Source organism: Furipterus horrens, unplaced genomic scaffold, assembly GCF_987537825.1.
Source record: "Furipterus horrens unplaced genomic scaffold, mFurHor1.1.pri manual_scaffold_12, whole genome shotgun sequence".
Lineage (NCBI taxonomy): Eukaryota > Metazoa > Chordata > Mammalia > Chiroptera > Furipteridae > Furipterus > Furipterus horrens.
The window spans coordinates 252348-268321 of NW_028327182.1; the positions used below are offsets into that span (position 1 = coordinate 252348).

Here is a 15974-nt window from a genome sequence, read left to right on the forward strand (position 1 = left end):
TGGCCAGGACAGACGTGGGGATCAGGGGTCTCTGTGGGTTTTCCTGGAGGTGATTTCCCTTCTTTTCTGAAACTTACGTTGGGCTGAGAAGATGCTGTTGGGGAGATTTTGCATCTTTAAAAGGAACCCACTCCACGTAGCTTTTGTGGGAATGTGGGGTTATCGTTCTTGACCTGACTGGGCCCGGAGCCCCCAGATGTTAAAAGTCACTTGTGGCTCAGAGGCCATGCCGTGCGGCTGCCCAGTGCGGGTGCCTGGAGCTGGCCCTGCACGCTCCGGTGCACAGGCGTCTTCACAGGGACCCCGCCCTCTCAGTGCTGCGGGAGGGGTCACCATCCCGGCAGACTCGCCCGGACGCAGTGCAGCCCTGTTGCCTCGGGGCCCACACCGCACCGAGCTCCTTGAGAGACGCGGGGCCTTCAGGCGTCTGTGTTACGATGAGGGAACTGAGACCAGAATGTGTTCAGCTAATTGTGCAGCATTAGAACTTGTATTCTGGTCATTTATTCAGAACGCTCTGTTGAACCTCTGCTCTGACCCCCTGATGGGCCCTGGCAGCGCAGAGGGGACTGAAAATCCCTTCCCGGCAGAGCCTCTGTCCGGCCACGTCCAGACCTGCGAGGAGGCGGCAGATGGCACGATAGACGCGCCACAGGCAGGAGGGAAGGGCAGGTCTGGGTGTCCCTCATGTGGCCGTTGCCCTCTGTCCACCTCAGGTTGTCAGACACCAGCCCCACAATTGGGTTCATTTGATAGGTTATTTACCATTACCTGTGTAGGCTCTTCTGGTGCGTAAGGCACGTCCGTGAACTAACAAGTTAAAACAGGCAGCTAGGGCCTGGCCGGGTGGGTCAGTTGGTTGGAGCGTCATCCCATACCCCAGAAGGTTGCAGGTTCAATCCCCGGTCGGGGCGGGTACAGGGCGCATGTGGACAGACATGTTCGTATACGCGGGTGTAATCTCGTTCCATGTCCGTAACCACCCTGAGGGCTGGGCACTGTCCTCATTTATACACCAGGACACAGGCTCTTGGCTCTTACTTAACTTCTAGGACCCTCCAGCCCGCCCTGATGGAGTTGGGTATGTAGCCTGGGTTTGTCTGGACCTACACCTGTAGGCTACATCATATTACAGTGGACACATTAAAGAATAAGTGAATTATTTTTTATTCTCATTCAAGGACATGTTCATTGATTTTTAGAGAAAAGGGAAGGGGGAGAGGGAGAGAAAGAAACATGCCTGGGCTATTTCCTGAATGCCCCCAACCAGGGTGCGAACCTGCAACCTAGGAAGTAGGTGCTGACCAGGAATTGAACCGGCCAAGACAAGAATAAGGTACTTCAGAAAAATGGTGATGGTGTTGCTGTTGCAGATCGAAGGAGACGAAGGAGAGATGTCAGTCAAGTACGACATTTAAGATTTTCAGACATAGGTCTGTAATGGCACTCAAAAACCCAAAAGAAATGGGAAATTTCTTTATGCAAGGGCAATAGTGGAGAAGGAGTGTGAGGATGTGAGAAGTCACCGTTCTGTGACCCTGGTGTGGTGACTGGCTCAGGCGGAGCTCACCAGCGGTGCTGGGACTGGCACGTGGAAGGGTCTGGAAACAGCATGTCACCGGAAGGCGGTGGTAGCCTGGCTGTGTCCCTGCGACCAAGTGCCACGGGAGGGTCAGTGTCACCGTCACCACGTGGTGTCACTGTTGAACAGTGTTTACAGGGACTCTGATCCTGAGCAGACAGACGTGCACCGTGGGGGCGGTCAGCAAGGAGCCGCTGCCGTGCAGGAGCCGCAGTTAGATCCTGGGTCCAGGGTGGGGCCACCGGAAGGACTCCTCCTTCAGGATAAAAGCAGTGTGAGAGCCCGTGGGGCCCTGCCGAATCTCCTCGAGGTTCCCCCAAGGCTCCCTCCCCTCCTGTGCGGGGGCGAGCAGCCCTGCCCGTGGGCTGACCCGTGGCTTGTCGCTGCTCCTGCGCAGCCCAGTTCTGCTGCTGTCACACCAAGTCCTGTTCTGGCCGCCGTCACATCTGCAGCCTTGTTGACTTTCCGCCTCCTCTCCGGCTCCCTGGCCTTCATAGGGGGCTGTCCCCCCTTTCACTGAAACGAGCAGCAGCTCAGATGTGCCTTCTGGGGGTGCCCCTCCCTCCTGTCCCCCTTCCTTACCCCCCAGCACAGGCTCAGCACCCACAGTCTGTCACAGAACTCTGCTGCTCTGCTTGTCTTGCAGGTTCAAGTGTGAATGGCCTAGAGGAGCCCAGCCTGGCCAAGAGGCTGCGGGGCACCCCTGAGCGGATCGAGCTGGAGAACTGCCGCCCATCTGTGCAGCCGGCCACGGAGCTGCAGGAGGTGCCCGAGGAGACACAGGCCGAGCACAACCTGAGCAGCGTGCTGGACAAGGGCCTGGAGGAGGACGCAGCCAGCAGGTGAGCGGCAGGGCGAGGCTGTGCGCCGGCCCCTGTGCTTCCCGGGATAAGTGCGCCGCCCGGCCTGGGGAGGGCAGTGTGGCCACTGCGGCCGCCACGCTGTGGTGTGGGGGGCACCGTGCACCCCCCTGCTCTGAGGCTCACCTCGCTTCACTGCGCTTTGCTCCCTTATGCTTCACAGATGTTGCCTTTCTCCCAAATTTAAGACAAGGCCCTCTCCCCAGGAAAAGTTCAGGACTCACCTGGTCACAATGCGCGCTTCATTGCATCGTCTAGAACTGAGCCCACATGGCCTCTTGGCAGTCTGCTCGTGCTCGGCTCCTGGGCGCGCCATGGGCAGCTGACAGAGCACCCCCGTCTCCCTCCCTCCCCTGGTCACCTGCGAGGGGGACTGAGACAAGGGCCGAGGGCTGACTGAGCTTCAGGCTTAAGTTTTCTGGGGTCAGGATCCGTTCTGCTTCCCTCCCACCCAGTTGTCCCTCCTCCCCTGTCCTTCGCCCCGTCAGCCAGTGCGGGTCCTTGTGCACGGGACTGTGTTCAGGGTCAGTGTTTACCGAGCACCTACTGCAGCCTGAACACCTCGCTCTTTATTGAAAAGGTAGCAGGTGCTGCCCTACAGTTATTGTTCGCAAATATGGTGTAGGGAAGAGGCTTAGCACTGGGCCCTGGGGCAGGGACGGCGGACTCACAGACGGAAAGCCACGATTCTTCAGTTTCCCTTGAAGACCCCCCAGGAACTTGGCATAGACTCCCATGCAGTGGCCTGCCTCATTCATGGCGGGGCCTGCCTTGGCCCTGAGGGGTGGTCCTGACGTGGCCTTGCCCAGGCTGGTCCATCAGTCACTTGGAACAAAGACGGTTCCAGGCACACAGGGCTCAGCTGTGGCAGGAGCCGCTCTGGACATCTGGGCTCTCTGGTCCTTGTCGCTCCCAGGGGCCCCTCGTCCTTTCTCAGGGCAGAGCAGCTGGTGGTCCGCGTGGCCCTCTGCTCTGCTGTGATTCCCCCACTTAACGTCCCAGGCTGCCACCCCGGGTGGGCAGGGTACCCCTCAGCTTCCTCCCTGCAGCCTCTGCAGAGGCCAGTCCAGCAATCGCCCACAAGCAGGCAAGAGTGGGAAGAAGCCGAAGGGGCCGGCGTCAGGCCTGGTTAGACCCCGAGGCGTCTGCGAGGTCCTGTGGGCATGACGTCCAGGACAGCGGCTCGGGCAGCGTCTGTCCTTCACTAGCGGGCAGCCAGCATGCCTGCCTCCATTTCCAGGTGGACATGCACAGCCCTCAGCAGTGGCCTGAGAGCCCGTGGCCTGTGCGAAGAGGCGAGGGTTGGCCTTTCCGCCCTGTTCCATGCTATGCACCTCGCTTGCTGTTCCTCGGGTCCCAAGCTGTTGTAGATGCAGCCCCTATGGGGCTTCCTGCTCGCACTGGGCATCGCACAGCTACCCTGTGAGTGTAGGGGACAGGGCAGCACCCCATGCTCCCCACTGCCCACCCCCCCAAACTGCAGTGCATCCCATCCTGCTGCTCAGCGTACTCAGGACTCCAGACGAGCATAGGAGGCCCTCATAGCCTCAGGTTGAGTTTGAAAGATGTCGAAGGACGGTCATGGGGTTGCACATTGTTGTTTATTGATGAGAAGTAAACAAATGAAAATGAGGGAAAAGTACTTCCTAAGTCAATACAGAAAAATGGTCAAAGTCCAGGTGCCAGCCTTTCTGTCTGTGCTCTAGATGCGCACGCTTACTCACTTTCAGTGGCCTCCCGCCAGCCCTGCGTCCCAGACAGCGTGTTTCGATCTGATGTCCCCTTGAGAATAAGGGTCCCCGTGCCTCCTTGTGTTCTGGCACCATCCAGGAAGTGCGTGACGAGCAGAAGACTTGCAGGACATTTGAGCTGGGTGAATGCATGAATGAATGAGTGACTGGCGTAGGGTTCCCCAGACTGCGCTGCTTACAGTCAGGAGCTGGCCTCCGCGTTCCGGTGTCCGTGGCTGAGCTGTACAAGGCGCTTGGAAACGGGTATCGAGTGAACAGGTGAAGGAACGGCTGGGGGCCCAGGGCGGACCAAGGCAGGACGACAACAGCCAGGCCCCTGGCCTCCGCAGCCGGCCTGCGCCTCTCGCAGAGCGTGCTCAGTCTGCCCAGGGTCAGTCAGCTGGGTTCATGGTCAGCCTGGGGTCAGTCAGCCTGGGGTCACACAGCTGGTGAGCAGCAGCAGAGCCGCCCTGGCCTGGAGGACCCAGCCTCCTGCACAGCCGAGGTTGCGTGTGGCCCCCAGGACAGGCCTCACTCGGCCGCAGGCCACCCTGGGCTCGGTAGTTTGCAGGAAGGGCTCACAACTCCCTGGAAGGTGGGACAGGCGTGAGTCGGGGCTGCTGTGTGGGTGCACAGGACGGGGTGGCACACAGCCGCTTGTCAGGAGCCATGACCTGGGCCAGGGCTTCCGCCCTGTCCCCTCAGCCTCTGCTCAGTGCTGTACCACCTCACGGCCTGTCTGTGCACGCAGGACCTCGCGCAAGGCCCACGGTGGGGATCAGGCTCACGTGACCCCAAGTGCCACCCCCGGCACCCGCATCACGACTGCCTGCTAGTGTGCAGACAAGACACCGTTCACGCCTCTCAATGGCTCCTCCTTCCTCCCGCTGCCTGAGTCCAGACAGCAGCTCACAGCGGAAGGAGACTCACTCTCCATTCTCGACCCCTGGGGTCAGGAGTTCACATCAGAGTGGGCCCAGGGCCTCACGTGGTCGTGTGGTGTCTGCAGCTCGCACGTGTCTCTGCCATTTTGCCTTCTGTCCACTCCCCACCTGTCTCACCCGGGCAGGGCAGCAGGCTAGCCCTCCAAGGGGGTCCCCTCTGCGGTCTCATCTCCCCTCACGTGGTCCTGGGTTCTTCCCTCAGCAGCTCTGAGTCTGAGATGGAGGAGGAGGAGGAAGAGGAGGAGCCCCCGCTGCCTCCCTCAGACCTGGGCGGTGTCCCCTGGAAGGAAGCTGTGAGAATCCATGCACTTCTCAAAGGGAAGAGTGAAGAGGAGCTGGGTGCCTCCAAGAGCCTCGAGCCTGGGGACGAGGAGGAGGAGGAGGAGGAGGAGCACGAGGAGGATGAGGAGGAGGAGGAGGACGAGGAGGACTACGATGCAGAGTCCAGTGAAGGTGAGACTACCACCCCCTCCCCCACCCAGCCCCACCCACCCCGGTGGCAGCCTGTTCCCGCCTGGAGCGTGAGCGTATCTGCGGCAGCATCAGCCTCTTGCTCCTTCCCGCCTCTGGCCGTGGACCCAGGCAGCAGAGGTGTGCAACATGTCCCCTGTGCTTGCTCTGAGTTGAGGTGGGAAGGCAGAGGCCAAATCAGGGTCCGCTTGCGTCTCTCCTGCTCAGTTTCCATTTTTCCCTTCCGTTTCAGCAAATGGAATTCATTTTAATAAAGGGAATTTAGCTTTCTAGAGGATCCCAACACCCAGCCCTCGTACTGTGGGCGGCAAAGGTGGACTCATGTTTGTGCATTCAGAATCGCTGTCACTGAGGGGGGCTGGGCGGCAGGCCACCCACTGGGCATGCTCAGCCGAGACAGGTGCTCGCGTTTGTCTAGGGAGGCGCACCAGCGCCAGCGTTGAGTCGGTCTGGTTGGCTCTGGAACATTCTCTTGCTTTGGATGAAGCTGTCTCAACTCTGTCCCTGTGTCTGTCCCTGTGTGTGCTTGAGTGACTGAGGACGAGCTGGCCGGGCCTCCTTTTCTCACCCGTGCAAGAGACAGGGTCCTTCTTTGCTCTCCTGGCTGCACAGGGGTCTGATGCGCAGTGGCTGGAGCCCGCTCTCTCGGGGGTGGAGGAGGAGGACCTGGGCCTCCAGCCATCCGAGCCGTGGTCAGTCGGGACGGCCTGGGCATGAGGAGCTGGCACTTCCGGCTCGGCCGCCCTGCCCACCCTAGGGTCTGGTCTCTCCGGCACAGTGAGGGCCGAGTGCGGTCCAGGCACAGAGTACTGTTTCGAAAAACGCAGACAACCTTAATTCTGCTGACACGGCCGGTGTGCCTGCCCCGGCCCAGGGGATACCTGGGTACACAGTGACTTGTAGGGCGATACTGCCTGGCTGCTGGAGACAGTTTGTTCCTCTTCTGTTTCCTCCCACGTGGGCTTCCTCTCGCTGCGTTTGCGGCTCTCTGATGCCCCTAGTGGAGAAGAGGAGAGCTGCCGCTGGGGCAGAGCCAGGCCGGGCTCCGGGGGCTCCGTGCTCCGGGCTCCGTCCTAGGGGGCGGACTCGGGTGCGTGTCAAGGCCCCCACTCAGCCTCCTGCCCGCCTTCCACCAGGCTCCCCAGCAGCCGCTCTGACTCTGCCTCCCAGAGCAGGGCGCAAGTGGAAACATCTGTTTCCTGGGGCAGAGTGGCGTCAGGGCCCGCGCCTGCCCAGCCCTCGCCCCGCCCTCGGGGCGGTCTTGCACAAAGGAGCACCTGAAGCAGACGTTCGGGCAGGGCAGCCCCCCACCCCCAGCTCTCCATTGGGAAGGCAGAGGTGCAGGCAGGCAGATGCCCCGCTTCCCACCGGGAAGCAGGGAGGAGACGTGAGTTCTCCCTTTGTCGAGGGAAGCGGGAAAGGTCCCCACGTGTTTCTCTTTGACTCGTCTTCCTCAGTCCTCAGACGTCCAGCCTGTTTGGGGGCTTTGCTGTGATTCAGCCTCACCCAGCAGCACAACGACCCGGTGGCCTCAGAAAAGCCCTGGGTCTGTAGCGATTGCAGGTCCGCAACTGGCGCGGCGCAGCGCCCGTGCCCACGCTGGGCGGCCTTGCTGCACTTCCTGCCGGGTCACATTTCCTGTTGTCTGTAAGTGAGCAGGTGGGCTTCGCACAGGTGAAGCCAGAGCAGGCTGTGCAGCCAGATCACGGAGAGCAGCTGCTGCTAGGAAGTGCGGGGTCCCCAAGCAGGTGCCTGACAAGCCAGCCTTGCTCCCTGTGCCCCTCCCGCGGGCTGCTGCTGCCCCTTTTCTTCACCCCACTGTGCGGCCTGGCCCAGCACGGACTCTGTGCAGACCCCTTGAGCTCTGGCAGCCGGAGTCGCCTGCAGAGGCCTCCGCTGAGCCCACATTTCATGGGGAGCCCAGGTCTTCAGTGGCACCAAGTGGAACGTAAGGAAAAAGGGTTTTCGCCTCAGAAAAAGCAGAGAAGGGTCGTCATCCCACAAAGTGCCAAATATTTACAGGATGGAGCTCTGCTTCTCCGCAGCCAGGCGTCCCTCACTCCGCCTTCTCCCCAGAGCTGCAGCCCTGCCGTGCACCCACCTGCGGCTTGAGGCTTTCTGGGTGGGTCTAACTACAGAAGGTAAAACCTGAAGTACTAGCAAAGTGAATTTCTGTCGGGTGTGAGTTGGCTGGTTCTTGGCAGAAGGACCCTGTCCCGTCCCACCTCGCTCTTGTCACTTGACTCAGATCCCAGAGAGAAGCAGGCAGGCGGCACCCGGCTGGGTGACTTGTGGAAGGAGTGGGGATGGGGTGTGCTGGGGTGCGGATGACGGCCTGCACTTGCGCCCTCCAGGGCCGCCTGCGCAGCCAGGGTTAGTAAGGTGCTCTTTCTGAACTTGGCCTCGGGTCCCTGAGTGCAGCCAGTGTGGGAGAAGCATCCGGAAGGAGGCTGTGGGCGCAGTGGCCACGTCCCCTCGTGCAGGTTCCCAGCAAGTATGAAATTTGAAATGACATCACGCTAAACAAGCGGGAGCTGCGTGTGTGTGACCTACTGCGTAGTCTCCATTTCCCCCCCTTTCTGATTCGGTCTGGCAAATGAGGTAACTTTTCTCTCTGTTTCCTTTCCTGTGGTGTTTCCTTCCTCCCTCCCTCAACTGTTCACCTTCTTCCTCCTCCCCATCATCGCTCCCTTCCCCGCTTCCTTCCTTGCTCCCTTGCCGTGAGCTGGGTGCAGCAGCCGGGAGCCAGAGGCTGCTGCAGGCCCTGAACCTGGCCGAGCCCTTGGAGATCCAGGCGGACGTGCACTGGGCGCATGTCCGTGCAAAGGAGGAGGAGGCGCGCACGGCGCCCAGCTCCGCGCCCTCCACTTCTCGAGGTAACAGCTTCGGACCCAGCACCCGGGGCCTTCTGCTTGCTGCAGGGGGCTTTGCTATTGGGGCCAAAACCACCTGTTTGGTCAGATGTAAGGGCTGCACTGTTTTCTTCATGTTAATCCTGACCCTGCCCTGGGCTTTTGTCCGAGGAAACAGCAAGTTCTCTGTGGGTTCAGAGGTCATGAGCTCTTTCTCCACCAATGCAAACGTGCGAAATGAAGTTGGTCTTGGGGGACGAAGAGTTTTCTTTCCTTCCCCTGTCTTAGGAGTCACGCTGCTCTTTCTCTGCTGGGGAGAAAGACTGGCCCTTGCTCGTGGAGTGTGCCTGGGTGTGCGTGTGCATCAGCAGGACCGGGCCTGGGAAGCCTAGTGTGAATGGAAAGGACATTTTAAGGAGAAATTGACATCAAGGAGGCCTCTGTGTAGCAAAACTTCCAGCTCCAGGTTGTAGGCAGGACGGTCTGTGCTCCGCAGTAGAACAAAGAGGAACTTAACTCTGGGTTCCTTGAAGGACTAGCGAGCAGGTACTGCGTAATTCACCATCTTCCCGCCTCCATGTCTCACTCACTTAATTTCAATTTCCGTTTGGTTCCAATAGGAACTGCGAGTCTCTGAATACATGAGGGGGTGGTCTCTGCGTTCATGAAATAGCCTTTCACAAGGTCATCTGGTTGGCTCCTCCCAGCCCCGAGTCTTCACCCGCAGGCAGGACCGACCTCGGTGAGCTCTTCTTGCAGCAGCGGAGTGGAGGAGAGACCCGGCCAGCCGGGAGGGGGCAGGTTGGACGCTGACCTGCCGAGTTTCTCTCCTTCCCATGTCCTGAGCTCCCCACACACAGGCCGCCAATGGACTCACCCCTGTCGGTGCCAACAGGCCCTGGTGCCAACGCCACCTCGCTGCTCTTTTCATTTCGGACGTCAGGGGCGACCTCGACTCTACCCACGGGGAACTCTAATTCCTGTGTAACTTTGTACTTATGTCTGTTTTAAATTCAGTGCCTGACCTTTCCTCCATACGCCGCGCAGCTGTGCAGGCCTGGCTGGAGACGGTGTCCAGAGGTAGTCGGGGGTGTTTGTCCTCTTTGCTCACCGTAACCTCTCTCGGCAGCCCTGCTGATCCCTAACACTGACCTCCCGTCCTGCCGCTGTGCATGCCGGGGCGGGGGCGGGGCACCGCACGCCTCCCAAGGCAGCCCCTCGCATGGCCGCATGGCCGGGACACGCTCCCCATGCCTGCAGGGACACGCCAGAGGCAGCGGCCAGCGCTTATTCTGATTAACGGGGTTGGGAGAGGCCGAGCCAAGGGAACGTTTTTAGCTCTGAAAGGTAAAGTCTGCAGAACTGAGTGTGGAAGTACAGGGATTGGTTAATCGTCCACAAGCCGACTGCAGTGTCAGAGGAGGAGGCAGCTGGTGCTCGGGGGACGGACGGGACGCTTGCGGAGGACAGCAGGTGCTGCTCTGCTCAAAGCGGGGGGACAGGCAGCGTCAGCTGGGTCTTCAGATGGAGGTGCAGGCATCTCTGAGTAGTTGGGCCAAGAGGTAGCTGAGAAACCTCTGCTGTCCGTCCTAAACTTTCTGGGGAGGAAAGTGTTTCTCAACAAGGGGCTCCTGGCACCTGGGGCCAGACGGCTCTTTCTGCTGTGGGACGTTTGACACCGTGGCCTTTGCCCCTAAATGCCAGTGAAGCCCCCACCCCCACCCATATGACACCCACAGGCACCTCTGTAGCACCCAATTCCCTCGGGGAGGGTGGGCGTACCTGGTGAGCCTCACTGTGCCCACAGCACCCTGGGACGCGTGGGGTTAAATCTCACGGAGGCCCGTGGTCCTCCCGGGCGGCAGGAGGCAGGTGTAGCTGCCCACACGCTACAGGAGAGCTGAGCCAGAGCCGTCCGCTCTTCGTGCAGCTGGTTAGCTTGGGTCCAGGACAGCGGGACAAGGCCAAGGTGCCAGGACATTCTAGCTGGCAGTTAAGTGTGGCCGCGACTTCCAGTGTCTGTAGTGCGTGGCAGTTCCCAGGGCCCTGCTTGCATCTTAGCTGGATCTAACCCAGGGCCGCCCCGTGAGCTGCGACCCTATCAGCCCCCGGGGCTGCCCTGATGCCCTCACTTGTCTGTGGGACACGTGTGGGCATGGTTTTCTCGGGGTGACCCCAGGGCTGTAGAACTACACAGTCTGACTGCAGCAGGTGGGTCTCGTGAGTCTGGGCCTCGGCCCTCCGGCTTCCTTCCTGTGCTCAGCACAGCAGGGCTGGGCTGCCCTCGATGCCCAGGGGTGTGGCTGCCTGGGCACAGTGGCCCCCAGTGGCAGGCCTGGTGCTGTTCCCAACAGGCTGAGGGGCCTGCGAAGGAGCGAGATCCTGGGGGAGGGGCAGCGCAGCCGGGAATTAACCTGCATGCAGACAGTGCAGGTGTCAGGGGCACAGGTGTCCCCCTCCCTGGGGTGTGGGAACACCTAAGTTGCCCCCAGCATCTATCTAGCAGGCGCCATTGTCGTAGGGACACGCGTCTGCGTGGCCGGCCCCATGGGCACTCTGCCGTCTCAGGAGGGACTTGACATCTCCGTCTGCCAGCCCAGATCATGTCCCCCAAGCCTGCACTGTCACCCCAGGATGCTCTGTGTTTAAGGGTGGGAAGATAAGGGCACAGCTTAAGGGACGATCAAAGGCAAAAACTCGTGTAACTACCATCTAGGTCAAGACCAGTGTCTCCCAAGTGCCCCTTCCCTCCCCTCCCCCAAAAGGTGGGCGCTTCCTTGACTGTCATGGCACACTGACCTCCGCAGCCACCCCCAGGTTTCTACCGCTTGTGCTCTGCACACCCCTCCCGTGCGGGGCTGCGGTTCCCAGGCCGACCTGTGCGGAGACAGTGACCTGGGCCTCAGGGGCTGCCCTCGAGCTCACAGCCGTGTGAGGAGTCGGTGCAGCTGCCTGCCCTGCGCCCACCCTCCCGGGGGCGTCGGTGCTGAGGCTCTCACGTGTGTAGGGCAGCCTTCAGTAGCCGTGTGAGGGCAGCAGGGTCTCCCGTGCTGCCAGTGCGAGTTCTGAGCGTGCAGAGGTCGGGAGTGGCTAGGAGGGAGTGAGTGTGCGTCTGAGAGGCTGGTTCCCCCGCAGGAGAAACGAGGTGCGTGAGTGTGTGCTTCACCTTGCAGCGCGGAAGGGCTGGGTCCAGAACAGGGACTTGGCGCATCCCCTCACCCCTCCCAGTGCTGCCTGAGAAAAGCAGTTCTCTAAACCACCCCCCACGGAGCTGCCGCCTCTGCCCGTGGTGGGGGGCCTTGTGGGTCACGCCTCCCACGGCAGCGGTGCTGATGGGGAACACGACGGCCGCCACGCTGAGCGTGTGGCCATGGCCAGCATTCTCAGGGACAGGAGTCAGGTGACCACAGGGTCGGCGCGGTCACAGGGCCGGGCCAGCGAGCCTGACTGCCGCTGGCTTTCTGGGCAGGAGCCGCGTCCCCTGCCCTCGGTCTGGAGGAAGGAGGTGGCCAGGCTGAGCCACACATCCCCGCCCACGTGGCCCTGCCCAAGGAGCCGTGCTGGTCTTGGGGGTCAGGAAGGGCCCCCCTCAAGGGCGGTCTGCCTGTCTCCCTCCCTCTCCTCCCCTGGCTGTTCCTGCTTCCCAGGCCCCTTGGACGAGAGCAACCTGGAGGACGCGGACTCGGAGCCGGCGGAGATGGGAGGGGCGGCCGCCGAGAATGGGGACACGGGGGACACTGGCGCTGAACTGGACGGTACGGGCACCACAGACTGCCCCCCCCCCAGGGCGACCCCCTGGTCCCCACTGCGGGACAAGCCTGGGTGTTCTGAACGCAGGGAAGACAAAAACTGCGCCTTAACACAGACGCAGGTGCCCAGGGGAAGCAGCCGCTAGGCCTCCTGGTTTGTGGCCACTGGGCCCGTCAGCCGCCATCAGCACAGCCGGTGTCCGTTTGGTTGTGGTTGAGAGGCAGCTGATTTGGGGCTTCACACAGAGCCTGTGTGACCCCAGGGTGCCACCTGCAAGCTCAATACAAGGAGATGGTGTTTTTAGGGTCACGCTCTGACTGGTCGGGAAGCAAGGGGCAGCGGCTGGGCCAGAGAAGTGAGAGGGGCTATCCAGGCAAGACTGCGAGGGAGCTCCACTGTGGTGGGGGCGCAGGGCAGAGGGGCCCTGGGAGAGGAACGCAAGTGAGAGGCGGCCCGCGGACCAGCAGGCAGGCCTCACGGGGCGCAGGGCAGATCCAAATGCAGTGCCCCCTGTTTTGTACTGGGAACAGGAGCCTGCCCAGAGCAGGGCCCCTCTGAGCCTGCCCGCTCCTCTCCCCCTGCCAGATCAGCGCTGGTCTGATGACATCCCCTCGGAAGCCGAGACCGAGGCGCGGAGGCGGCTCTCAGTGGAGGCGGCAGCAGAGCTGGAGCTGAGGGTCCCAGAAGACGAGGTGGAGCAGCCCCCCGCCTCTCCACAGCCCTGCAGAAGAGGTTAGTCTGCTGCCACAGAAGCCGCTCCAGGATCCCTGCTGAGGCCACCGAGGACGGTGGCCCTGGGCACCCTGCACAGCAGCCTCAGATCATGGCCCCTGCCCTGTGCACGGGCCCCACATGCTCCAGTACCAGCTCTTTTCTGGGTGTTTTTAGGGGCCCTCGCAGGGTAGAAGGAGCAGCTCAGACCTTTGGCCACAGACCATCCGTGTGACAGAAAGTCAGCACATCTGACAGCACAGTGGCCAGGGGAAGCGCCCTGACCCACCGCAGAGGTGGCCACAGAGGCGCCGTCCGCGGGGGCGGGGCTTCCTCCCGTCAGCTCTGTCTCTCTCTGCTCCGCAGGTCCCTCCCCAGGCTCCAGTCCCACCCAGTCCCCTGTGGCGCCAGCTGCTCTGTTCTCCCGAGTCCACAGCCCCATGGCAGAGGTAAGAGTTGGGACTCACGGGGGAGCAGAGCGAGTACCCTGAGAGGATGTGTTTAAAGTAAAGCCACTGTGTTTGTGGAATCATCGGTTCAACATGACAGGTGCACGTCTCCTTCACTTTTTGTTAAAGTGAAGGATGAATTTTAAAATTAAAAATACCCCAATGTGAACCACACATTGGAGAATACTGTGTGCACATGTGGTAGCAATATGTCCCGTGGAACAAGTTTTGGAAAATCCTTTCTGGAGGAAAGGTCAGGGAGGGAAGTCTGACCTCCTGACTGGGTCTGCCTTGTCTCCTCTTTGAGATCCTAAAAAGCAAGGTGACATTGGTGATTTTGTGTGTGAGGTGGGCAGCTAGGGGAGGGCAGGGGCTGAGGATTCATGCGGGACTAGCTGGACCGCTGAGCTTCCGGGGGGTGGTTTGGAATGCAGGCTGTGAAAGGAGCTGCCTGTAACCTGCATACCGTGCGGGCCCTTGTGTTCATCATCAGGGATTCTGATGGCAGGGGCGGGAGAGGATTGCGCTGGAGGGACCCGGTCCTGCACACCGAGTCTGTTTAGCCAGGCGGAGGGGCCTAAAACTGCAGGACGTGCGGACAGCTCTCCTGGAGGCACCTGGAGCCACCTGAGTACCTGCTGGAGGGTGGAAGGAGGACTTGATTTCGGCAGCTCAGGCCCCTGGAGAGAGAAAGTTCCCCAAGGGGCCTGCTGACCATGAATCCCCACCCTCTAAGCAGCTTCCATCTGTCTGTCCTGGCTTTCTGCAGGGGACCCAGGTCCCACTCCCAGCTGAGGTTGCCAAGGTGAAATCGCCCAAGGAGCACGTTTTCCTGGAGTGCGTGGTCCCCGAAGCGGAAGCCGCTGCTGATCGTGACGCTGTGCCCCCTCCCGTCCAGGCCCTGCAGGCAGTCCTGCCACCTGCCTCCCCATTGTCCGCCCCTACTGCCACTCCCACCCCACTCCCCATTTGTTCCCAGCCTCAGCCTTCCTGTGAGGCCAGCATCCCATCGTCCACCAAGTCCCCCATATGCTTCCAGCCCATTTCAGCCAAGACATCCACCCCCCTGGCCCTCATCCCTGTGAAGGGCCAAGGGGACACCCATGGCGCACTGGACAGCCCTCTGGCTGTGGACGAGGTTCTGAAGCGGAGCGACCTGGTGGCCGAGTTCTGGATGAAGAGTGCTGAGATCCGCCGCAGCCTCGGGCTCACACCCGTCATTCGGGGCACGGGGCCTGATCTCAGCTTCCTCTCACCAGGGTCCCTAAAGTCCTGTTCCATGGAGAAGTCCCCTCAGAGTGAGGGGCCCCATCTCCTAAAACCTCCGGTTATTCCAAGGAGACTGGGCCTCCCCAAGGCAGACGATGACCAGCCCTCCCTGCCAACCCCCAAGTCCCCATCTGACCGAGAGCTGCGGAGTTCCCATGAGGAGCGGAGGGACCTGTCCAGCAGCTCCGGCCTGGGCCTTCATGGCAGCTCCTCCAACACAAAGACCCTGGGCAGCCAGAGCTTCAACACCTCGGACTCCACCATGCTCACCCCTCCCTCCAGCCCGCCCCCGCCCCCACCCCAGGGCGAGGAGCCCGCCACTCTGCGCAGGAAGCGCCATCAGATACGTGAGCGTCCGGAGACCGAGCCCAAGGCCTCAGTGATCCCACCGCCCCCACCTGCCGCCATCACACGGCCCCCACGGGAGCCGGCGCAGCCCCCACGGGAGGAGGCACGGAAGTCGTTTGTAGAAAGTGTGGACGACATCCCCTTCGCCGACGATGTGGAGGACACCTACGACGACAAGACCGAGAACTCGAGCCTGCAGGAGTTCTTCACGCCCCCGTCCTGCCGGCCCTTCCCCGAGAAGCCCCTCCGGCTGCCACCAGCCAAGGCAAATGGTAGGTTGCCTAGTCTGGAGAGTGGGGTCCACCCGCAAGAGAGAGGGCTGCCTGTAGTCTCTCCGGAAGCCAAGGAGCGGGCCGAAGAGCGCATGCGGGCCAGGGAGAAGTCCGTGAAGAGCCAGGCGCTGCGGGACGCCATGGCTAAGCAGCTGCGTCGGATGAAGGACATGGAGACGGGGGCTGGGGCCTCCAGGCCCCCAGGGGGCACCTGCCGCCAAGCCTCCTCAGGGACCCCCAAGGGCAGAGCCCTCGGCCTCGAGGCCCCTAGACATGCAGCCCACAGAGGCCCTAAGGAGCCCACCACAAAGCATAAGGCCACCAGCGAGGACACCCTGTCCCCCGCATCGGACTCGGGAGCCCCTGATGGCTCGCTCACCTCCTCCGAGGGCTCCAGCGGGAAGAGCAAGAAGAGGTCATCGCTCTTCTCCCCCCGCAGAACCAAGGAGAGGAAAGCCAGGGGGGAGGGCCGGCCCCCAGAGAGGCCTGGCCCAAACCTGGAGGAGACTGCCGCCAAGCCCAGGTCGCTGTGGAAGTCGGTCTTCTCTGGGTATAAGAAGGACAAGAAGAAGAAGGGGGACAACAGGTCCTGCCCCAGCACCCCCTCCAGCGGGACCACTGTGGACTCAGGGAAGCACCGGGCGTCCCCGAGACTGAGAGCAGGTACATGGGCCCCGGGACCTCTCCTGGGGCTGAGCACAGGGGTGCATGCGGCTCCCCCACCCCCCGGGGGGGC

The 15974-nt window shown here is 61.6% G+C and overlaps 1 protein-coding gene across 1 annotated transcript in view; it reads left to right on the top strand.

Annotated features, from left to right (window-relative positions):
- MICAL3 (microtubule associated monooxygenase, calponin and LIM domain containing 3) overlaps positions 1 to 15974 on the top strand; it is a 76486-nt gene that overhangs the window by 40680 nt on the left and 19832 nt on the right. The window contains exons 24-31 of the mRNA XM_090258262.1: positions 2229 to 2424; positions 5319 to 5569; positions 8323 to 8463; positions 9457 to 9519; positions 12087 to 12194; positions 12775 to 12921; positions 13267 to 13349; positions 14119 to 15901. Of these exons, the coding sequence (XP_090114388.1) occupies positions 2229 to 2424; positions 5319 to 5569; positions 8323 to 8463; positions 9457 to 9519; positions 12087 to 12194; positions 12775 to 12921; positions 13267 to 13349; positions 14119 to 15901 (2772 nt within the window). The remainder of the gene's footprint in view (positions 1 to 2228; positions 2425 to 5318; positions 5570 to 8322; positions 8464 to 9456; positions 9520 to 12086; positions 12195 to 12774; positions 12922 to 13266; positions 13350 to 14118; positions 15902 to 15974) is intronic.